This window comes from Furipterus horrens, unplaced genomic scaffold (genome assembly GCF_987537825.1).
Source record: "Furipterus horrens unplaced genomic scaffold, mFurHor1.1.pri manual_scaffold_6, whole genome shotgun sequence".
Lineage (NCBI taxonomy): Eukaryota > Metazoa > Chordata > Mammalia > Chiroptera > Furipteridae > Furipterus > Furipterus horrens.
Window position 1 is genome coordinate 150,043,657 of NW_028327176.1, and position 21,915 is coordinate 150,065,571.

Sequence of the window (21,915 nt, forward strand, 5' to 3'; positions counted from 1 at the left end):
ATGACTGCCCACGTTTTCCTGTTGCCAGACTTCCCTTGGCTTCTACCTGCTTTCCCAAACGGTTCTCCAGCTTACCTGTCAATTGTGAGGTTACCAACGTGGTGTCAATACATACCCTTTTCCCTTAAGTTAATCAGAGTAGCTTAGTATGAGCAATACTCTCATTTCCCCAGCATCGTTTTCCCACTAATTCTGGTCTCCTTGCTTTTCCCAGTTATTCCCAGAGTATACCATGTACTTCTAGACTCATGTCCCTCTGGGAATTAACTACTATGAACATTAATTCCTCCTCGCACCCCAGAGTTTCTAGCATTTTCCAAGTGTATTGTTTATTCAATCAAACATTCTCTGAGCACCTACTATGTTTCAGATTCTGTTCAAGGCAGTGGTTAAACAGGGAAGCAAGTTACTGGTCTTTGCCTTTGCATGGCTCAGAAAGACACTGGATCTTTCTGTGGGCGCAGGCCACCACAGGCAAGAAGTGACTTTCAGCATGTGGTAGCTGTTGCTACAAAGTTTCTGAGCAAAATTACAAAGTACGTTTATCTCTATTGCCATCCCACACTGATGTCTGTCTCTTACTCTTGGGGCCTCAAATGTTATGACTGTCCTCTGCCACTGGAAATCCCAATGCCATAGCTTGTCTACTCCTGTTCTCACCAACTGTGACATGCTTTAAAATGTCACCTTTCTTCTCACACTTCCTATTCTATTAGTGCAGCAGCTGTCCCTGAAATGTCAGAAGTATTAATTAAAATATTCACTGAAGATGAATGAATGACAGGCTTGACCTTCTCTGAGGTGGAGTCTTTATATTTTAAAATGAGTGATATAAACCTCTAAGGGAAGTGGAAATGTTTGAACAGTGATTCTCCTGCCTGCTGGGAAGTATACTTGTTTAACACACCACCAAGCCAAGCCCTGCCAGATTATATATTTCTGTGCAAACCTGGTCTCCTACTCTTTTATATTCCTTTCATTAGGATGTCAGTAAATAATGCTGAGTCAACATAAATCATCAAAGATTCCACTATTTTTCTTTAAAAATTAGTATGACTTGCCTTGGTGTCTCTTAAGAAGTTAGCAGAATAATCCACAGTAAGTGCCTCATTAAGTGCAGGGGGCTTAAAATCAACTACATCCCACACCTTGTGGGCCCATTTCTGAAGATCAAGTGCATCACCCAGAAGTTGATCATTAATAAAACACATAACATAGGCAGAATATACCCAGACTTCATTCTTAAGTTCCTGTAAGGAAGAGAAAAAAAAAAGTAACAAAGGAAGAAAAACAAACAAACTAGCTAAACCCGCAAGCCAGAGCCTGGGTTCAACTCAAGGGCCGAATCTTTACAAAACATGTTTCTTGCCACTTTTCAGAATTTTGCTCTCAAAAAGAATGTAAGAACATTTTTTAAGACTCTGACATCACTGAAAGCAAAGCATGACCTAAAAGTAATCTTTAAAATGGTACAATCATAGAAGATGGACGGTAATCAGGTAATAAAAATCTGTGTGTGTAGCAAGTTTGTTACAGTAACTTAAACAAAAGGCAATTTCTGGTATCATATTTGAAGCACATTTTCTGTGTGCATACCTGGAAAGGTCAGGGTTCTGAGCCAGATGTGGTTTTCAGTGGAAAGGATGGAAAGAATGCTTTATTGACAGAGGAAAGCCAGGGTGAAGGAATGCCTCCTGAGAGGCCGACAGGGATTTCTGGGCACCCCAGGGCAGTGAGGAAGAGGATCACCGCATCAACACTTTCAAGTACTGAGCCCTTCGAAATGAAGTGTGTTTGTGTTCATCCACAGGACACTGGCAGTCAACCTCCCAAATCCCAGTGTGTGGCCACTGAGTCATGTCCCCTTCAAAGAGATCTGATTTATTATTCCCCAGTGCCAGTCCTGGCAAAACCATGGCTAATGTGGGACAGCTGTTCTCTAATTTTAGCAGGCAATCAGAATTACAGATTCCTGAGCCCTTCCTGAGTTTCTGATTCTGGGATGGGGCCTGAGAATTTACATTTCTAACAACGTCCCAGGAGATGCCAATGCTGCTGGTCTGTAGACTGCACTTAGAAAAATGCTGTTTTGGGGGAACAGCCTGCCTTCAGTTTGACAGTTTGCTCCATTTTCAGGTCCTCTCAGGAGATTTCATATTCGGTTGCTACTTCCCATGCCCCATCACAACCTGCTTCAAGGAAGAGAATACACTTGTTCATGCTGAACTGTGAATCACCGATAGAGCCTATGAGTCAATACTCCTCGGACTGCTTAAATTTACCAGTGTTATCACATTTCACAGGACACAAAAATTTGAAAAGGGGAGACAAAATTTATTTGTGGATATTTTAGTTCACATGGCGGAAAAAATGCAGTAGAAGGTACACTTTACTCAGAGGCTGCTTTGTCTCTGTGTGTCTTCTGTACATGAAGAAATATCCTTGCCTGCCTCGAGATAGTGAACTGAACCCGATGGCTTCTGGGGCTTTCCAGCACTATGATGTATGATGCTACCTTTTCTGGAAAGGAAGGAAAAGCATTTCCAAAGCCCTGAAGCCATCCCTCAAGTGTGCAACATTCTGCTGAAACTTAAGGCCAGCCCAGACCTAACCTCACAGGTGCTAAGAAGCACTACATCTAACACATGACAACACTTACACTGAAGGACAAAATACTGGCCTGTAAAAGAAGGAAAGGGTATAATGACAAGCACCCAGGAGATGAGGGTGAGAGAGGGAAGGGAGGAAGGATAAGGAATAAAGAATAGGTAGAAGGCAGCAGCAATTATTCTCTAGAAAGCCTCGTTGGTCACCCTAGTTGTAAGGATTAGTTAATATATGTCAGAAGCTTTTAGAATCGTGCCTGGCATATATAATAAGCATCCTATGTGTTTGCTATGGTTCTTTTTGAATGCCAATGCAAATGTATTATGACTAAGAAAACGGTATGAGACTTAACAAGTGGTATTCTTGACTCAGTCTTGCACCATTCACGTGACTGGAGAGTGACGTAGTCTCGGGTAAAGCAGTGCTATCTACATGATAATCACAGGATCACAGGGCTCCTTGTGCAACCAGCACAAAACACTGGAAACTGCTCTGGTCAGCAGAAATAGTATTTCATCAGCCACTGATGAGATAGGGTGGGGCAGGGACACCAGGGCTGGGACTCTCCACAGGACTGGGCCAGGGGTGCCAACCAAGCAAGAGGCGGACACCATTCCAGCCTCTCCCCCAACATGAGACCTTGCTGCGCCTGGATGCCACCTCAGAATCCTTCATGTCACATGCTCCAGAAAGCACTACCAACTTAATGAGGATTGGGACCAAAGAGAAAACCCATCTGTCCTCCATGAACAAGCTCTGCCAACCATGGGGTCTGGGATCCTCCAAGGGTATTGTTATGGGGGAGATGCAGAGAAGGCTTCAATCAGAACAATGCTACCATGTGGGGACTTGGTGCCTGTCATCAAAGCTCCCCTAGGCAACAGCCCAACATAAGCCCCTCTCTCTATCTGTGCTCCAAACCCAAACCTTCTGCAGTCAGGGTGCCAAGCCACAGTGACCTGAGCACCAGGTGTCACAGGGGTGTGCGTGATGTGCAGGGCAAGAAGGGCAACCGTCAGCAGGGTAAACAGCAGCACTGAGAGTTTAAAACTTACCTTTGTCACATGCTTTCCAAAACAAAATCTTGTAAATATTTTATTTGTTCTTAAAATCAGCCTGGTAAAATGATTGAAATAATTTAAAGAAATACATGAAGCTTAGTTGCACTAAAATTACTACTTCAGTTTTTCCAAAACAATGTATAAACAAGTCAGGCAAAACTTCACTCATTTCTGCCATCCCAAAGATCCTTTACCCGTTTTTTCTCCTGCAGATATTGATCCCATGCAAATTCTTGGAGAGGAACTATTACAGGATCTTCAAATTTGGATGGGAAATTATTCTTCAGACTCTAGGTTTCAAAATAGAATAATTATTTTAGAGTAAGTTACTTTTTAAAGTAGTAATCATTTGCCCCAATTTTCATGGGGTCTCCAAGAAATTCTATACAACACACACCCCCTAGGATGCACAGTCTGGCTTAGATGTCCCTTGCCAGCCACTCTGAGGCCCTGTGTTCACTTCCACTGAGTCCCTCCCCAGCCCAGGCTGGGGCTCTGTCTTATTTGTCTCTCACCTGTAGAGAATAAGCCCCTTGAGAGCAAAGACTATCTTAGTTTCCCTCTATTTCCACTGGCCTCAAAATCCGGCACAGTGGATCACTCACACATAACAACTGAATAAACAAATGAACAAATAAATGAGTTTGTACCAATAGCTCTGTGATCTATCATGTTCTTTTACGACTAGTGTTTCCCTGAATTAAACTCTTACTAAACCTCAACAGATGTATGGATACGTTTAACTAAAAGAAATAAATGGTATTGATTTAATTCACTGACATATGGAGAATGACCAAAAGAATATTGTTGTGGTTATACCTCTTGGGAAAAAGAGAAGTAAATACTAAATATGTTTAGGTTTAGCTATTGAGTGTGTTTTTTGGTTTAATGCATATTGTCTATATAAATCACAGAAAATTCTTACTGGTTAATAATCCCTTTCAAAAATAAAATGTAAATGTTTTGGTTCCATATATGTTATCCTTTCCCCCTCTCCTAAAGCAAGAGAAGGTAGCTGAGGTGATAATAATTAGGCCTCATTCTTCTGAGTGAGTCTGAGGAGTAGATGGGCCAACAGGGAAAGTGACAGCTGGCCTCTCCTGCCGTGGTCTAAGAGAACACATCCAGGATAGATATTTCAAGGGGGAGAAAGTCAGGATGTAGGGGCATGTTGCTTTGGAACCAAGGATAGCAGAAGAGGGCAACAGCAATCAGGCCATTTGCTTCTTAGACTACTGTCCCCAACCAACAGATGATGTGTCCTTTTCTCTCCATTCCTGTGTCTGTGCTCAGTCTGAGGCAATTGTGCAGGATGACTGTTTCAAACTGAGGGATCACCTGGAATAACTAATAAACCCAACAGTTTTCAGATTAAGCATACATAATCATACTTTCTTCATAATTTAGTGTTGGTTCTAGAATAGACTACATCCAAATCAGAATATATGTGATGCTTACTCTTTACAAATCTGAATCTTTGTCACTTAATTAGGCATCTGGGATTGCTCACAGATGATCATATTGGGCATATGTCCAAGGACCCTTTATTAAGATAGAACTAATTAAATTTACATTACTGTTTTCATATTCAAATAGAGCTACAGTAGGCAAAAGCTTATGAGAGGGAAAATTATCATTACTAATATAATAAAGACATTGTTTTCTTGACTTAGTGTGCTGTACAACAGAGACTGGCAAATTGGTTCGTGGGACAAATCTGGTCCACAGTCTGTTTTCTGACTTTAGAGCTAAGAATAATTTTTAGAGTTCTAAACAGTTGAAAAAAAATCAAAAGAAGAATCATTTATTATGTCATGTGAAATTACATGCAAGTCAAATTTCAGTGTGCATAATACAGTTTTATTGGAAAACCGCTATTCATTTACATACCATGTGGCTGCTTTTGTACCACAAGGATAGAACTGAGTAGTGGCCATGGAGAACCTATGGCCCCAAAGGCCTAATAATTTTATGTCTGGGTTTTACACAAAAACATTGCCAACACTTTATGTGCAGTGTGGAGCAGGCACAGAAAATGTACCTTCAGGAAGGAGCTAAGAAAAACAAAGGGAAAAAAAAAATCCCTCAAATACACGAAACACAACTTAGGCCATAAAACTATGCTGATCCAATCAGCCCAGCTAACACAACCCTTCATTTCTCCTTCTTTAGATGATCCATATATTGTTTCTACAGACTTTTGATCACTCTTAATTTTGATGTAAATTTTACCTATTTCGCAAATTAGTTACTATTTCCTGATTTGACATAATTACAAACTTTTTTTTTTTTTTTTAAACTCTGGGGACCTGTAGTAGGTGAGGTAGGAATTTAAGGTTTCTTCTATTTGGGTACTTCTAGCTGGGTACTTGGCAAACTCCAAACATAAGGTATTGTCCTAGAGTCTAGTAAGGTTTTGAAGGAGAGCTGCTTGGCATAATCTCAGAGCAGCAATTCTGGAGAAAAGGGTTGAATTCTACATTTCAACATTTCACACATTCCTATATTTCCCCTGCTTGGGGTTATAGGTGTGCTGCAACATTACTGACCTGGCCACATTCTTCCAATTCAAGTGTTTTTCTTTCTATATCATTCTGTGTGTTTACAAAGAAATATCTATTTTCCGGAAGCCCTTATGGTCAGTCATTTATTAAGAAACCTGCCCCGGCTGGTGTGGCTGAGTGGATTGAGCATCAGGCATGCGGACCTTGGTCGCTGGTTAATTTTCTGTCAGGGAACCTGAGCGGGTTGCAGACAGGGGGCGTGGGAGAGCCAACCAATGTTTATCTGGCACATCCATGTTTCTCTCCCTCTTTCTCCCTCCTTTCTCCTCTCTCTAAAGATAAATAAATAAAATTAAAAAAAAGAAATCCCCTTAAGCACCCAATTCGATTGGAATGCTGTGACTGCTATAAGAACTATAAGAAAATTTAAAGAAAAAAACTCGAATTAATATTTTCAAATATCACTTGGAGTGGGAGTTTGTAAAAAATCAGCTAGTTATAAAAAAAAAAAAATCAGCTAGTTATATAGTAACACTTTCCTAAACATTTTTCATGAATTGAAAAAATAATTTCAGTTAAAAACTGATGTGGCATAAAATGTGTGGCTATGTAGAAGGTAGGAATTACCTTTATTCTCAGCAAGGTTCTGAACGCTTCCTTCGCTCAGAAGGTCCTTTAAAGGGAGCCCTTCTCTAAGTGGAATGTCCGCCCCCTTAACCCGTACTTCCCCCCCTACAGGCTCAGAGCCAAGCTGACTGGCAGCGCTCAGCTAGGACATTCCCCTCCAGGAACGTTGACCCTCGTCACCTGGAGGCTCGAGCCTGGGAAGGGGGAACGGCCTCCCGTACTTGTGGTTCCTTCGCTGTTACCTCAGCTGTGCTCTTCGCAATCTGAAAGCTAGAACTTTTGAAGAGCCCCACCACCTTCACTTGCAGAGGCTGCTCAGGCGCTGACTGCGAGCGGAACCGGACCGACCTAGGCCCGCAAGGCTGCAGTCTCGCCATGACTGCGTTCGGGAACCACTCCAAGCATAAACATACGTGTCACCAAGACAACCGCGCAGCCCCGCCCCTGACGCTCGCAAGGAGGAGAAAGGCGAGGCTAGGGGCGGGGTTAGGGGCGGAGCGGGGCGGGTCTTGTTCGCCTGTTGATGGGGAACCGGAAGGTTCGTGCAGGAGGGCGCGCGGGCCACTGCGGCCAGGGGCAGGTTTCGGGGCAGAACTGGGAGCCCCGCGCCTCTTATGCCTCAGTCCGGCCCGCCGCTCTTCTGGGCCCCCTCACGCGCGGCCCTTGCCTCCGGTCAGCTCTCGGGTTTCGTCGCAGGTCGCCTTTCCGGCTTGGTGGGCAGCCAGTTTCGGCCAGCCAGCTTCTGCCGGGTAACTCGGGAGTCTGTCTCGGGTGGCGTGCCCAGGGCCTGAACCTCGGGAGCTTAGGAGCCACGGCCTTCTGGGGAGCGCGGGGGCGGGGTCGACCACCTGTGCGCACCACCCTGGGAGGAAGTGCCGCCCGCCCGCACCTGTCCAGGCTGCTGCAGTCGCTGGGGAAACCGAGCTGCCCCGAGCCCCTGGAGCGTCCCTACCATGAAGCCCAACTTCTCCCTGCGACTGAGGGTCTTTAACCTCAACTGCTGGTGAGTGCTCCCGCAGACTGGGGTCGGGGGCCGCAGCCTCAGCCGCACCCACACAGCCCGAGGAAGGAGGCGATCCTCACATCCGGGCCAGGGCTCTACCCTGTCCTACAGTCTTGGGGTGCTGCGAACACCCGCACCTCCAAAACCCACACCTGGCTTCCAGCTCCAGTGCTGTCTGGAGGGCTGAGCACTCTCAGCAGCTAACTCCCATGGCCCTTGTGTCCTTAGGGGCATTCCCTACCTGAGCAAACACCGAGCAGACCGCATGAAGCGCCTGGGAGACTTTCTGAACATGGAGCGCTTCGACCTGGTTCTGCTGGAGGAGGTGGGCTGTATGGAACTGGTGTGGAACCCCGGCTGGGGAGAGGGGGGTGCAGGAGGAGACGTCTGGGTGAAGAGCCAGGCAGACATCCTCCCCCTCCCCCCAGGTGTGGAGTGAGCAGGACTTCCAGGACCTGCGACAGAAGCTGTTGCCCACCTACCCAGCTGCACACTACTTCAGGAGGTGGGAACCCTACTGGTCTGGAAGCCTGGAGGCCCTTGGCCCTGCCAGCCCTACCCTATTCTGCTTGCACCCTCCTTCCTCTCCCCCAGCATCCTCTCGCCTGGGTGTGGAAGCAGGAGAGGGTGGAACCAGGAAGATCCAGCTCTTCAGCTCATCTCAGCCTGTTATCAGGTCATCCTGTCATCCCACAGAGGCTGTTGCTTTGAGCTGTATTCTGGGGCTGGTCCCAGCAGCAGAGAGAGAAAAAAGTAGCTGATAAGTGCTGGGAGACAAGGGAAAGGAAGAGAACTAGTTCTTTCTCTCCCTGCTTTTCTGGCCATTAATCAGGACTTGTCTTTCAGCGGCATCATTGGCAGTGGCCTTTGTGTCTTCTCCAAACACCCAATCCAGGAACTCACCCAGCATGTCTACACACTCAACGGCTACCCCTACATGGTATGCCTGATCTCTGACCCACCCCCACTAACTCTGTAAAGGAGACAGCCTTCCTAGCACTACAGGGGGTGGGCAGAAAGAGGGTAGCAGTGTCCTGAGTTCCTGGCCCTCCTGCCTGCAGATCCATCACGGTGACTGGTTCACTGGGAAGGCTGTGGGGCTGCTGGTACTCCATCTAAGTGGACTGGTGCTCAATGCATACGTGACCCATGTGAGTGAAGCTGGCAGTTGAGGTTGGAACAGGCAACCTGGTACTGGGAGGGAGAGATGGGCTTCCTCTACCTGGGCTGCCTGGAGGTGAGGTATGGGGACAGGATCTCCTAAAGTCAGTAGACAAGCCTCACCCATTTTTTACCAAGCATCATGCCAAGTCACAGATAGAAGCTTAATTTAGACCCGCCCTTGGGACCCTCAGTCTCATCTGCTATAATTTAATTTATCTTGCTCAGCTCCATGCAGAGTACAATCGACAGAAGGACATCTACCTAGCACATCGTGTGGCCCAGGCTTGGGAACTGGCCCATTTCATCCAGTGTGTGAGCCTGGGCTTGACAAGGGAAGTGGGATGGGGTCCAGGGGCTGAGCGGTGGCCAAGGCCCCACTCACAGGGCAGGGCTGGCTAGGGAAGAATGCTTGCTTCACTCACCCGGTTCCCCTAGCCATACATCCAAGAAAGCTGACATCGTTCTATTGTGTGGGGACCTCAACTTGCATCCAAAGGACCTGGGCTACCGCCTGCTGAAGGAGTGGACAGGGCTGCATGATGCCTACCTTGAGACCCAGGACTTCAAGGTAAGGATCTGCTTGATTATTTCCCCACCTGGATGCCCAGCTTCTTTCCCTTCTTCCCCCACATCCTAGCACAAGCCAACTATTCACCTAGGGCTCTGAAGAAGGCTGTACAATGGTACCTCAGAACTGCTATGTCAACCAGCAGGAGCTGGAGCCATTTCCCTGTGGCATCCGCATCGACTACGTACTTTATAAGGTCAGGCCTCTGCCCCCTGTGTCTCTTCATCTCTCAGCTACTCTAGTCTTTGTTCACTGAGGACCAGAGAATGGGATAGCTAGGAGCTGGTTCTCTGGGAAGATACAAGTTTCTCTCTGGCTCTTACTTTTCCCAGGCGGTTTCTGGGTTCTACATCTCCTGCAAGACTCTCAAAACTACTACAGGCCATGATCCTCACAGTGGTTCCCCGCTCTCTGATCATGAGGCCCTGATGGCTACTCTGTGTGTGGGACACAGCCCACCCCAGCACAACCCCAGCTCTACCAACGGTGAGTCACCCCCACCCTTTCCCTTGGTTCCCTTCCCACCACAAGGCAGCCCTTCCACTCTGACTCTGTCTCCTGCCCCACTGCCCTGCCTTTTTCTAGGACCAGCAGAGAGGTTACCATTGATCAGTGTGCTAAGGGAGGCCTGGACAGAGCTGGATCTGGCTGTGGCTCAAGCTCGTTGGTGGGCCACCTTCGCTGGCTATGTGGTTGGTCTAGGGCTCCTTCTCTTGGCGTTGCTGTGTGCCCTGGTGGCTGGAGGAGGGGTCAAGGAAGTGGCCATACTGCTCTGGACCCCCAGTATAGGATTGATGCTGGGGGTAGCTGCAGTCTATCTGTTACACATGCAGGAGGTCAAGGCCCTATGTAGGGCCCGGGCTGAGCTCCAGCATGTTCTGGGAAGGGCAAGGGAGGCCCAGGACCTGGGCCCAGAGTCTCAGCCAGCCTTATTACTGGGGCATCAGGAGGGGAACTGGGCTGAGGAACAATAAAGCTTAATGGTTTGGTGGCTCTGCCTTTTCCTTGTAGGGACAGCAGTTGGGCCAGTAATCATTATGACTGTCACAATGTAGACCTTCAGGTTCCTACACATCTCTTATTCTCCCTACACACTCCCCACCTCCCATCTGCAGGCAGCCTAAGCCTTGTGTGTGACAGAAACACTTTTATTGTAAACACTGAGGCCCTCTCCCAGGCAGCCCAGATGAGCAGGTGGCACTGTCCTGGGACGAGGTGGTCTTGTAGGGAAGAAAGCAGGCAGCCTACCATCTTCTAGCCCTGGGCCGCTGGCCCTGATGCCAGCTCGCTGAGCCTGCGCTCCTCCTGAAAGCGGATGAGGGCATCTCGCTGGTTCACCACATTCACCAGCTCCTTTAGGATCCGGTCCTCAGCCTGCCGATCAGCAACTGTCTTGAGGGTTTCTGCAGGGAGAAGATGGAGCTTAGAGAACTGGGCAGGGAGGTGGGAGAGGCACACCTTAATCCTGGCCTATGTGACTTCTATAACCAGACTGTTGTTTCCTAATCTATAAAATTAGGTTTGTCAACACCAGTGGTTTCCTAGCATTGTTTCACAGCAGCACCATTTAAAAAGGAATCCAGCATAAGCCCATACGTGCAGCTCTGACTGAACTGAAGACAGAGCAGGGGCTTTGAGCCTCTCCCCTCTGGTTTCCTCCTGAATTGCCTCAGAGGGACTCTTGACTAGAAGACCATGTGCTTGGTCAGTATCTGAGATCACGAGGCTCGTACAAACCCAGCCCCACGATGCCTGCCTCTCCCCACATCCTGCATACCGTCTCGGTTTATGTAGCAGCGTAGCTCCTGGTCCAGCTGCAGCTGTTTCTCCTCCAGGCTCAGTTCGCGTACCCTGTGGCGGGCAGGGATAGAAAGGGCACAGCTGTCCATGGTGCCCAAGGACCCGGCTGGGCCTTGGCTCACAAGCCACTGTCACCTCCCTGGGCCCCTTACTTACGTGATCATGAGCTCAGCCTCTTCAGCCAGTAAGCTGTTTTTCTTCTGAACAAGGTGCAGCAGCTGTTCTAGCCACAATGCCTTTTGCTGTTCTAGAGAACCTGATAAGAAGGAAGAAGGGGGTTGTGTGGTCAGGAGGCCTCCCACCAGGGTCATAGGAGTGGGCCAGAGCCTCGTCTGAGGGGTCACTGGGGGCTAAATACAGTGCTAGGAGGCAAAGGGTAGCCTAGCTTGTCCCTCCCATCTTCACTCACTGCACTGGTTCCTCAAGGCCAGCTCCAGCTTCTTCCCCTCGGCCTCCAGCTCCCTCAGAGCAGCCTCAATCTCATTTAGTCGCCGCTGGACGGCCTGGGGAGTACAAGACAAGAGGCTCCGGAGTCTTTAGATTGATCAAGAATGGAACACTGGAGAAGCTCTGATCCCCAGTCTCACAACTCGGACTCCATCAGAACTGCTGGCAACCCCTGGATCTCACCTGGGCCTTGCAGAATCGCTTCATCTCCGCCTCCTTAGCATGGCGCAGCAGAGTCCGCCGCCACGTTGGGTACTTGTCCATGGTGCCAGAGTTCTTGGCGAAAGTCAGCAGAGCCTGTGACAGGGTCACACCAGTCAGGGGCAGGGCCTGTCCTCTTGGTGGATAGGGGATGGGGAAGCTTTGTTCAGAAGAAGCCAAAAAGAACCTGGGCTGGAAGTGGGGTGTATTCTGGTAGAAAAGATGGAGGCTTAGAGATAAGAATGAGTCAGACTGGGTGAGAAGACCTTCCAAGAGCAGGGCTCAGATGGAGCAAGCTGTAGGTTTCTCCTGTGGTGGGTGGGATGTATTTAGTGGGTGTGTGCTGACTTGGGCAGAATAGATGGCTGGGTTCATTCCACTTACCTGTTCCATGTCTGAGTCCAGAGCTGTATCTTCCTCTTCCTCCTCTTCCTCTTCACTGGAGGAGGGATCCCCTACTTCCTCTTTCTCCATGGCCATAAGCACTGAGCAGGGGGCAAGCAGACATGGCCTGGGGTCTCCACAACCTCCCTTGCCATTCCCCTTCAGGAGTTTCCCCTCCCTGGGCAGCACATCTGGGCAGAGCAGTTACCTTGAGGGCTCTGGGTTGGCACTCCCCATCCTACAAAGCTGCCCTCGAGGGCCTGGTGGGCCAGGGCCGAGCAGCTGCGGGGGGGCTTGGGGGGAGGCTCCATTTCTGAGTCAGGGGTCAGATTAAGGGAGGACAGCCGCTGGCGTTCTGGGCTGGAGAGGCGGATCGGCCGACGGGTGGGCTGGCTGGGACTTGGGATAGGACTGGGCCCCTCCGGCCGGGCCATGGGAGGCAAGGGGCTGGATGGCATGTTATTCTCACCTGGCGTGAGGAGGTCCTAGAAAAGCCACCACATAGTCTGGTCAGTGACCTGCCAAGTGTGGGATTGAGGCTGCCCCTTTAGACAAACGTGGGCCCTGGAATTCATTCATTTACTCAACAGTGTCAGACAGTGTTCTAGGTACTTGGGCTACAGCAGTAAGTGAAACAGGACAGAAATCTGTGCCTCCATGGAGCTTATATTCCAGTGGAGAAGATTCAGTTACCCCCAGCAAAGACTGCTGGGCTTGGTGAGACCCCTTTTCCTTGTTCCCGTCCCCAGCATACAGTGTGATAGCTTCTACCTGACTCTCAGGGCCTCGGTCACTGCCGTCCTCTTTGTGGTCTGGCAGGTGCTGGAGGCAGTAGAAACGTCCTGGGAAGGGTGCAGAGCGGGTAGGAATGTCAGATGTGGGCAACAATGCCCAGACTCGGTTTACCTGGGAAGGTGGGGGCAGCAGGACTGTGGACTTGCAGGTGAATTCAAGTTAGCCCTCTGGCTCCTTAGAGCTCCATGTTTGGGGCTTTGGAGGAGACAGGTATGAGCTCAGAGCCTTGAGCCTATTTCCTCTTCATGCCTAGCACTCCAACTCCCCTCCACGCCCCAAGTTCTTGCCTCTAGGCACCCCTCCCATTTGTCCTTTTCTCAGTAGTGATATAACACCGCCATCACTCAATGCCCCCCCCCCCCACCGAGTACCCTCTCTGCCCCCTCACTTCTCATGCCGCTGTGGAAGCTGTAGATTGCGGAGTTCCCAGGCCTTAATCTGCGCCCACTGCCCTGAGGCCCAGAGTTCCCCTTGAGGCCTCCTGGGCCTACTCACCGTCTCCTGGGTGCTGTCTGTAGCCCCCAGGCCACAAGCTGACTTCACAGACACGGCAGCAGAAGCAGCTCCGGTGGTAGAAACGGCCGTCAGCACACAGGCGTTCCAGGATGTAGAGGTGTTCCCCACAAAGTGCACACAGGTCCTCACCACCACCCTGCACCAGAATGCCACAGGGTCAGCTGGGAAGTTATTCCCTGTCCCTGAATCCCCCTCCCCCAACCTCAGGCCTCTGCCTGCAGGTAGGGCCCCCATTCTTACCTCCTGGTGTTGTGATGAAGGTGCTGGGGGTACACCAGACTCTGGGAGTGATGGCTCCTCAGTACTTGGGGTCTCAACCTCCACCTAAGGAGGTAAGTGCTCAGGCTGGGAGGTAGAGTGGCAGGATCAGCTGAGGAGTGGATGTGTGCAGATAAATAGAAAGGGCTGGAAGGGAGACTGGATGGGGGTTAAAGGACTGGACCTTGGGTGGGAGCAAGGCATGGGGGGGACAGGACATGGGAAAGTGCCCCAGGGAAGTGACCGGAACATGCGGCAGGGGACTGTCCAGCCCTTTTGTGTATTTACCTCCAGGCGTAGCTTCTTGCCACCTGCCTCCCCATTTTCCTGTAACAAGTCTTACACTTAGCAGGGGGCCCTGAGCTCCCAGCCCTCCCCTTCCCCCATTCTGAGTGTCCTCCCCTCACCCTAGAGACTGCCACTGCCCAGCCCCAGCCCTGCCCAGACTCTACCTGGGCCCGGGCCCGTTGCAGGGTCCTCTGCAGTTTGCCAAGGAAGAGGACCGCACTGGAGGTCCCTGGAGAGCCTTGGCTGGCGGGGCCTGCAGGGAGAGTCAGAGTGCTAGGGCAGGTGCGGGGCCAATCCTTTGCCCCTGGAACAGACAGCTACACTCCAGGGCAAAGGGCACCTCTTCCAGGCTGTCCCTCTTGTCCCTCTCATATGCGTGTGAGCACACACTTCACCGGGCCCCTGACCCACCCTCCAGGTCACCTGGGTTGTGGGGTATGCTCTTAAAGGCACTGTGGAAGTGGCTGAGGTAGGCAATGAGGCCCAGTGGGTCGCTTCCTGCCACCACTGCCTGTGCGGACAGCACAGGTGTGATGCCCAGCTCGTGCTCTGCCATCTTCAGCGCCCAACCGGTCGCTTCCAGAGCCCCCAACCCCTGCAGCTCTGAGGGCTCCCTGCGGGGTATAAGGGAGAGAAGCCAATGGGCGACCAGAACCTGGCCCCATCAAAGGGGAAGCGGGTGGGTAGAGAGCAGTGTGGGAGGGGTGGGGGAGCAGAGAGGCGGGAGACAGGAACGGTTATTACTTTCTATGCTACACAACCACCTCCGCTACCCAATAACCACCTTCCTGCCTCAGGATCGCTAAGGCTCACAAAGCTGTCCCTGTTGAATGCATTTGATTTGTACAAGATTCCCAGGCAGGTAGGCAGGCAGGCAGGAATGCTACCCCTAGGGAGTTGAAGTGACTTGGGCAAGTGGCAGCACTGGGACTCAAACGGGTGCGCTAACTCCTGCACATTGGCTCTCCACCATCCCATACTGCCTGAAGGAGAGGGAGGGCTGGGGCATGAAAGAGAGGTATGGTCTGCCAGGGACCCCTGAGCCTGGTTTGCAACTCACAGTAGGCCAGGCCGCAGCCGGTTCACCAGGGCACACAGAGCCAGCCCATCAACCCAGGAGGAAGAAAGGTTGGTGACGTGGACACCAGGGTACCCAGCAGTCTGCTCCTGGCACCAGCGCAGCAGTTCCTCCTGCGTGCCCACCGACCCTGGGAAAGGAGCTGTGCTGTGCCCAAGGCCCCCGGGCTGGCAGGGGGCTCAGGTGCTGAGAGTGGGGTCTGTGTGGGAGGCAGAGGCAGGGCACCCACCTAGACACTGTCAGCACTACCTCCTTCATCCCAATTCTCATTTAAAAAAAAAAATCCCTTTCTGAAATAAAGTGAGGTGAAATTACTGCTTGCTACGTGGACAGTAGCAGGCTATGAACGGAGGGGCAAGGGAGACCCAGAGGTGCACAGGAAAGCTGGGTTTGGGGTCTGCAAGGCTGGAAGGACTGGGAAGAAGAGCTGAGCACAGAGCAAGTGCAGCTGCCATTCAGCTGCTGTGGACACAGCATTTATTGAAATGCTGAAATACTTCCGCACACTGGCTATGGCTGCCTACCCTACCCCTGCCTCCAGGATGCCCCAAATTTCCCCACAATCCAGTAGTGCCCCAGCACTCTGCTCTTGGACTGAGGCAGCAGCTGCTCTATAAGTTGGTGCTTGCACCCCGCTGGTTGGTAACTATTTTGGACACGGCCCTGGAGGAAGGCCTGCTTACCAGTACCAGGCTTTCCTGAGTCGGTCTTATCATTCTTCTTCTGCACAGGCTCCTTGGCCATCACGTCATATAGATCTCGCACCTAAGGCAGCCCCTTTCAGGTCCTGAGGCAGGCTGACCACACCCCTCCACCAGACCATGGGGAAGAGGTCTCCTAGGGTAGGGCTAACCCAGAGGGGCAGTGACTGGGCAGGTCTAGAGGGAGGGCCTGACTTGGAGGAAGGGGGCTGGCCTGTGGGAAGTCTGATGGGGATGCCAGGCATCTGACCTGATTGGGGGACACAGCCCGGAGGTTCAGGTTGGGGTAGCGGGTGGCTGGGTCCAGCCCATACTGGGTCACGTTGCGGTGCATGTTTTCCGGGGATGTCTGTGATAGGAGCTGGTACAGGCTCTCACTGGTGGAGGAAGGAGTGAAGGTGGGGGGCAGAGACACAAGTCAGAGACTCACCCATCAGCACCCACCCCTCAAGAACTGCCAGGCCTTCCTTTTATTCTCTTTTGTCCACGCCCCCATCTACTCACCCAGCACCCCCACCCTCTACCTGCCCCTTGTCCTATAGCTAGCCCTTTCCTGTGCCACCCCTAACTCAGGCCTCACCGCTCTGCCAACACTTGTAGGGGTTCAGCACCCTCGGCCCACCGCTTCACCATCCAGGCGGCATCAAAGGCTGCCAAGAAGCCCCGGGCCACTCCAGTGCCCAGGGGCCAGAAGGGCTGCAGGTTCAGAAGGACAGGAAGCAGCTCAAGGCCCAGCAGGAGTGTGCAAGCCCAAATGCCCCCAGGTCACAGCAGAGGAGGCCCCTCACCCCATCAAGCAGCTCTTAGCTCCTCCCCACAACAGGCAAACCCTTTTCTCCCCTCCTTCCCAACCACAGAACCCACGTGCCTCCTTAAAAAAAGTCCCTCTTTCTCCAAGCACCAGAGAGCCCCTCCCCCTCCCCCAATCAGGGAACCCTGACCCCTCACCTCCACCAGGCAGTCCCCCACCAGCCCCATCAGCAGGCGGGCACCATGCTTCTCTTGCACACGAGCAGAGCTATCTGCTCGCATCATGCTCGTGAAGTCAAAAGCAGAGACATCAGGCCGCCCACGGGCGTCTTGGGCAAACTCCAGCTTCCCAAGCTTGCCGTGAGTGGCGAAGCCAGCGGCTTCCCGGGCAAAGCGCTGCAGGGCCTCAGGCACCACATTGGCACTGTCCAGCAGCCGATCGGTCTCTGGCCAGTCCTACAAAGCCGACAGTCCTGTCCGCTTCAGTGCAGGAGGTGCACATACTAAGGCCCCAAGAAGGGGCTTCCCCAGACCACACAGCAGCTGAAAGCTGAGCTGGGCCTAGAATCGAATGTCCTGCCTTGCAGGTTCAAGGCCCTTCCTCAGCACTCACCCTACTTCTGGGGGTCACCAGGCCCTACCCTGCACTCAAGCCCCAGAACTATTACTATTATCATACACTTGCTCTGGACAAGTCCCTGAACTTCTCGGAGCCTCATTTAGAGAAAACACACCTAAAGTCTCCAGGTACTCATGAGAATTTGGTGAGAAAATGTATGTTAAAGCTCTCAACAGAGTACTCAGCATGTAGTAGGTGTTCAACTAGTTCATTCAGCAAATGCTTGTTGGGTGCTTACTATACCCAGGCACTGGGAATAATCAACAAGCAGAAGCGACAGAGACAAAACCCCTGCCCTCATGGAGCTTACATCTGTGGTCCTATGGCTGGTCTAAGCTGTTCAGCCCAGAATATGATTCAGATTACCACGTAAATCCAGCAGAGAGGAGCCTGCTGAGGTGGAGGCAAGGTCAGGGTGGAGGCAGGACAGGTCTCTCCACGCCAGGGATGGAGAGTGGGGCAGACTAGGTCCAGGCCTGGCCTCCTCCCAGGGCCCACTGCCCAGCCCCTCCCTGCCTGGGTCTGGCCTCACCTGCTGTAGCACCCCCAGACGCAGCAGGCACTGCTTCTTGGCTGTCATCACAAAGTAGTGTGTGTCGTCCTTGTAGTACACAATGTTTTCCAGATCAATGCCTGGGGGGTGGTACAGGGGGCAGGATAGGTGTCTCCTCATTATGGGTCATCTCTTCAAACACTCCAGCCATGCCTGACCTCTTAGACTACAGTGAGTGCCCCACACAGGAGCCCGTGAGTTCTGATGGCACAACAGACCATCTGTCCTCGGCCTAGGAGGCCTGAGGATGTGGAGCAATGAGAGGAACTTGGGTGGGGCAGCAGCTGGGAGACCTGCATCACGTGGTCACATGTTTATGGATGACAGCGGGGCTTCTTGAACTAGGGTGTGCACACCCCAAGGGGCCTGGCAGTGCAGAGCCAAAACAAACATAGGGCATCTTCTTGAAGTTTCAATTTCATTTTGAATTTATATAATTTATATATTAAAACATATATAAAAAAGCACAAAGCAAAATCCCACGCATTTTGTGAGATTTGCAAGACTTGTCTTGCTTCATGGCAAAGTGAGGCTGGGCCTGCTGAATGCCCCAGGGCACAGGTTCTTTGCTACCAAGGTTCCTTGGAGTGAGGGTATGTCTGGGAGGGTGGGAGAAGCAGGGGCCAGCCCCCAGTCAGGCAGGGGGAGGGGAGCCTCTGTGACAGAGAGGGGCCCTGACCTGTGGCTTTGAGCAAGCTCTGAAAGAAGCTCTGGTTGTAGATCCTGGCCACACCGCTGATCTCGGGCACCTGTGTCTCTTCCACGGTGCGCCTGTTCACAAAGTTGGCCGTGATGCCAATAGCAAGTTTGCCTCGCATTTCTCTCACTGTAAAGCCTGGAAGTGGAGGGAGGTGGGCGGTGGCAGGAGGATGAGGGATATAACCACCTAGAAAGGCCCAGGAGAAGCTCAAGATGGTGAGTCTTCTAGGAAAGGGATCACTCACCTTCAGGGATGAATTTACCTCCAGCGGCAGAGATGAGGACATCAAATTCATAGTTGGCCAGTTGGGCAGGGGCATTGGGCTGGAGCTGGGCACGCCAGCCACTCCCTGGGGCAAAGGGTGAGAGGTACAAAGGCGTGGAAGTCTGAAGGGGACCCAATAATTCCCGGACAAGCCAGTAAAATAAATGTGTTAAATGGCATTACAATTTAGAAAGCAATGACACACTGCCTATCCACAACTTCCTGTGGAAAGTAGGGAAGGAAAGAAATATTACTCCCATTTTACAGATGCTCAAAATGATGCTCAGAGTGGTTTGTACAAGGCCACCCTATTAGAAAGGGAGACTCTGCTGACTCCCAACCCCACCCTTTTTCTTCCACAGGCCAAGGTGTCCTTGGCAAGATGGTGGTTCTCAGGAGCAGAGAAGTACTTACCCTTTTTGGGAGGGGGCTGAAGGCCAGTGAAAGTGACACCCCAGTGAATTTCTACCCCCAGCAGTAATGCCACTTTCAACAAAAGCAGCTGAAGCTGTCGGATGCCTGGAAGGGAGAAGACATCAGGAACAGGGACTGAAGACCACAGAGCCTCCCTGAGTACCAGTGTGCGCCCGGTCAGAGCCAGGTCTCAGAAATCACTCTGTCCAACTGCCCACTTTACAGATTAAAAACCCGAGTCCTAATCGGCACCTAGATGAAGCGAATCTTGTCCACTCTGCCTCCTGGTTGGCCCAGCAGCCCCCGATCAGCCTGTCTCTAGACCCAGCCCCTCCAGGCCACCAGGTGGTACTCACTGATGTGGTCCAGGGTGCCTGTGCAGAAGCGCCCATAGAACTTCTTGGCACCAAGTGCTCGCAGGTCATGGATGGTGAAGGGCCAGAGGTGGAGCACATTGTGGCGAGAGAACTTGGTGCGCTTTTCCACCAGTACCACACGGGCCCCCAGCAGTGCCAGCTCCACAGCAGCCCGCAGACCACAAGGTCCAGCACCCACCACCAGGCACTGTGGGCACACACACAGTTTGGGCAGTGTGGCATGGCATCCCACCTCCCTCCTCTGACTCCCCCCGCGCTTCAAGCCCCATCCTGGGCACTGTGTATTCACCTTGGTGTTGGCGCAGGCCTGGCCCTGCTGGTAGACAGGCTGGCCGGCTCGCTTGTCCAGCTTAGCCCACAACGACTTGGCGCTCCAGTAGTTGAGCTGGGCCTTGATCTTGTGGTACAGGGGCAGCCCCCCACCAGGCTCCAGCCCCAGGGCCTCGCATAGCCCCTGGAAGGTGCTCAGCACATTCTGACACAACTGGGCCTGCAGGAAGCTCTCAAAGTGGGCATGCGCTGAATTGGTGGAGGTGGGTGAGGCCATGAAGGCCCCCGGGTCTTTCAGGGAAGGGAGCAGCTGGGCAGAGGCACGTGGCTGCTGGAGAAGAGGAAAGAGAAGGGGAGGAGACTGGAGAAAGGAGAAAGGAAAAGGAAGAAGGGAGAAGAAAGCAGGCTGGTGCCCCCAGGGAGCTCCGGGCCCACCCCTAATCAGCTCTGCTCCTCTCTCACAGCCCACACTCCCTGCCTGCTCTAGAGACAGCTGCTATCCCTTTCAAGTGAAACCTGCCAAATTTGGAAATGAAAAATCAGCAGTCCTGGGCACAGGGCACACAAGTAGCAAGGGAGTCATCAGCTCAGTCTTCCTGTCCAGGGGTCTCTGAGCTCTGCTCCATCTCTAGGGCCCACAGGACAGAAAACAGGGTGTGGGGTGATTTCTCAGACATGGAAAGAGCAGGTTAGCCAGGAGAGCTTTTCCTTGCGCAGACAGGGACAGACCAAATACCTGCAATCCCAGCTGCGAGGCACACACATTGCCCAATCTCAACACAGGCCTCCCTATGTCAGCTGCCCCTTGATGACCTCAGTGACACCTGGCTGTGGGGTGTGTCTTAGACCATGGGCAAATATTTTCTCTTTAGCACTGATGATTTCCTCCTGACGGAGGGGAGAGGCAGTCTGTGACTGTGAAGGTTCCACTTTCCATTCAAACTACCTCAACAAACAGCCAGAGGACGTTGTATGTTGTGACTTACTGGGTGAGGGAGTATTGGGTCTATTTCTGACTCACTGTGGTCAAAAACACTTCCCCTGTGAGACTCGCCATATCCAGGGAGCCTGGAGGCGAGGAGATAGCAGCCAGTTCGCCCCTCCCATCTTCCTCCCACCTGCATCCAAGACCTGCCCTGTCCCCTGTGCAATGGGGGCGCGCTCTCCCAGGAATTTCCCCAAACAAGGCCTCCCTTTGTCCCCCTGTCCCTCTCTCGGGCCCCCACGCAAATTGAGGGGTGCCGGAGGAGGCATTCTCCTGCTGGGTACTAGATGAATCAGAGGGTGCGGAGGATGGGGCTGTCGCTGGGGGAGTTAGGAAAGATGCGTGGCATCAATGCGCGCAGGTCCCTGGGGCTGACAGATACCCCAACCCCCTCGGCCACCTCACGGGTCCCAGCGGGCCAGACTAGCGGAAGGAGTCTAAAGTTGTCTGCTGCAAACCACCTGCCCTTGGGCGCACGGACCGTAGGTAAAGGCAGAGATCTCTCGAGGGTAAGGGAGTGGAAGAAAGAAGACCCCAGCGACGGGAAAGGGAGGGGTGACCCAGCCTGAAAACGCCAGGACGAAGGATGTGCGAGGGCTGGAGCGATCTGGAAGGATGGAGAGGAGCTGGACCACTGGCGGCGGGGGTGGGGGTGGGGATGGGGTACGCACACTCTGGACCATAAAGTCTGGAGGGGAGCTGAGCGGGGCGGGGCCGGGCCGAAGGAAGACGGGCGGGACCGGCCAAGGGGTTTCCGAACTCCTGCCATCGTATTTCCCCCAGAAACACACCCCTACCCCTCACCCCACCCCCCCGCGGGCAGGGGTCCCACAGCTGGCTCAGCTGGACAACTTACCCGGAGGCTCCGGAGCCGGGCGGGGCCGCTTCCTGCCGGGGCTAGTGGGAGGGCGAGGGCGAGGGAGGGAGGGGGAAGGAGAGGAGGAGCGGAGAGACAGCCGGGTGGAGGGGCGGTGCGCGGGG

At 52.3% G+C, this 21,915-nt stretch overlaps 3 protein-coding genes across 3 annotated transcripts in view; 1 reads left to right on the top strand and 2 right to left on the bottom strand.

The window, feature by feature from the left end:
- The window catches only part of PPIL6 (peptidylprolyl isomerase like 6), a 33,358-nt gene extending 26,077 nt beyond the window's left edge, over nucleotides 1–7,281 (bottom strand). The window contains exons 1-3 of the mRNA XM_090279744.1: nucleotides 7,042–7,281; nucleotides 3,863–3,958; nucleotides 1,062–1,250 (exon numbers count right to left, since the gene is read on the bottom strand). Of these exons, the coding sequence (XP_090135870.1) occupies nucleotides 1,062–1,250; nucleotides 3,863–3,958; nucleotides 7,042–7,176 (420 nt within the window). The 5' untranslated portion in view covers nucleotides 7,177–7,281. The remainder of the gene's footprint in view (nucleotides 1–1,061; nucleotides 1,251–3,862; nucleotides 3,959–7,041) is intronic.
- Nucleotides 7,282–7,303: 22 nt separating this feature from the next.
- On the top strand, nucleotides 7,304–11,067 carry SMPD2 (sphingomyelin phosphodiesterase 2). Its single transcript, XM_090279741.1, has 10 exons — nucleotides 7,304–7,802; nucleotides 8,031–8,127; nucleotides 8,231–8,307; nucleotides 8,649–8,742; nucleotides 8,864–8,953; nucleotides 9,192–9,274; nucleotides 9,402–9,534; nucleotides 9,626–9,730; nucleotides 9,867–10,020; nucleotides 10,120–11,067. The coding sequence occupies exons 1-10, from the start codon at nucleotides 7,753–7,755 to the stop codon at nucleotides 10,506–10,508; spliced, it is 1,272 nt and encodes a 423-aa protein (XP_090135867.1). The 5' UTR covers nucleotides 7,304–7,752; the 3' UTR covers nucleotides 10,509–11,067.
- On the bottom strand, nucleotides 10,662–21,915 carry MICAL1 (microtubule associated monooxygenase, calponin and LIM domain containing 1). The gene is made up of 25 exons (XM_090279742.1): nucleotides 21,791–21,915; nucleotides 19,969–20,280; nucleotides 19,659–19,866; nucleotides 19,303–19,407; nucleotides 18,869–18,973; nucleotides 18,604–18,759; nucleotides 17,904–18,004; nucleotides 16,951–17,208; nucleotides 16,583–16,698; nucleotides 16,253–16,379; nucleotides 15,985–16,066; nucleotides 15,284–15,431; nucleotides 14,647–14,837; nucleotides 14,388–14,476; nucleotides 14,224–14,262; nucleotides 13,918–14,001; nucleotides 13,657–13,813; nucleotides 13,138–13,208; nucleotides 12,575–12,851; nucleotides 12,367–12,467; nucleotides 11,965–12,078; nucleotides 11,744–11,837; nucleotides 11,491–11,590; nucleotides 11,312–11,385; nucleotides 10,662–10,937 (listed from the first exon to the last, which is right to left on the bottom strand). Exons 2-25 carry the CDS (start codon nucleotides 20,224–20,226, stop codon nucleotides 10,789–10,791), a joined length of 3,204 nt encoding a protein of 1,067 aa, XP_090135868.1. The 5' UTR covers nucleotides 20,227–20,280; nucleotides 21,791–21,915; the 3' UTR covers nucleotides 10,662–10,788.

Coding starts and splice junctions, on each gene's coding strand:
- SMPD2 (XM_090279741.1), top strand. CDS start 7,753: ATGAAGCCCAACTTCTCCCTGCGACTGAGGGTCTTTAACCTCAACTGC. Junction 8,308..8,648: donor GCTGCACACTACTTCAGGAG/GTGGGAACCCTA, acceptor CTTGTCTTTCAG/CGGCATCATTGGCAGTGGCC. Junction 8,743..8,863: donor TCAACGGCTACCCCTACATG/GTATGCCTGATC, acceptor TCCTGCCTGCAG/ATCCATCACGGTGACTGGTT.
- MICAL1 (XM_090279742.1), bottom strand. CDS start 20,226: ATGGCCTCACCCACCTCCACCAATTCAGCGCATGCCCACTTTGAGAGC. Junction 18,005..18,603: donor GAGCTTGCTCAAAGCCACAG/GTCAGGGCCCCT, acceptor ACCACCCCCCAG/GCATTGATCTGGAAAACATT. Junction 14,838..15,283: donor CGGCTGCGGCCTGGCCTACT/GTGAGTTGCAAA, acceptor TATACCCCGCAG/GGAGCCCTCAGAGCTGCAGG.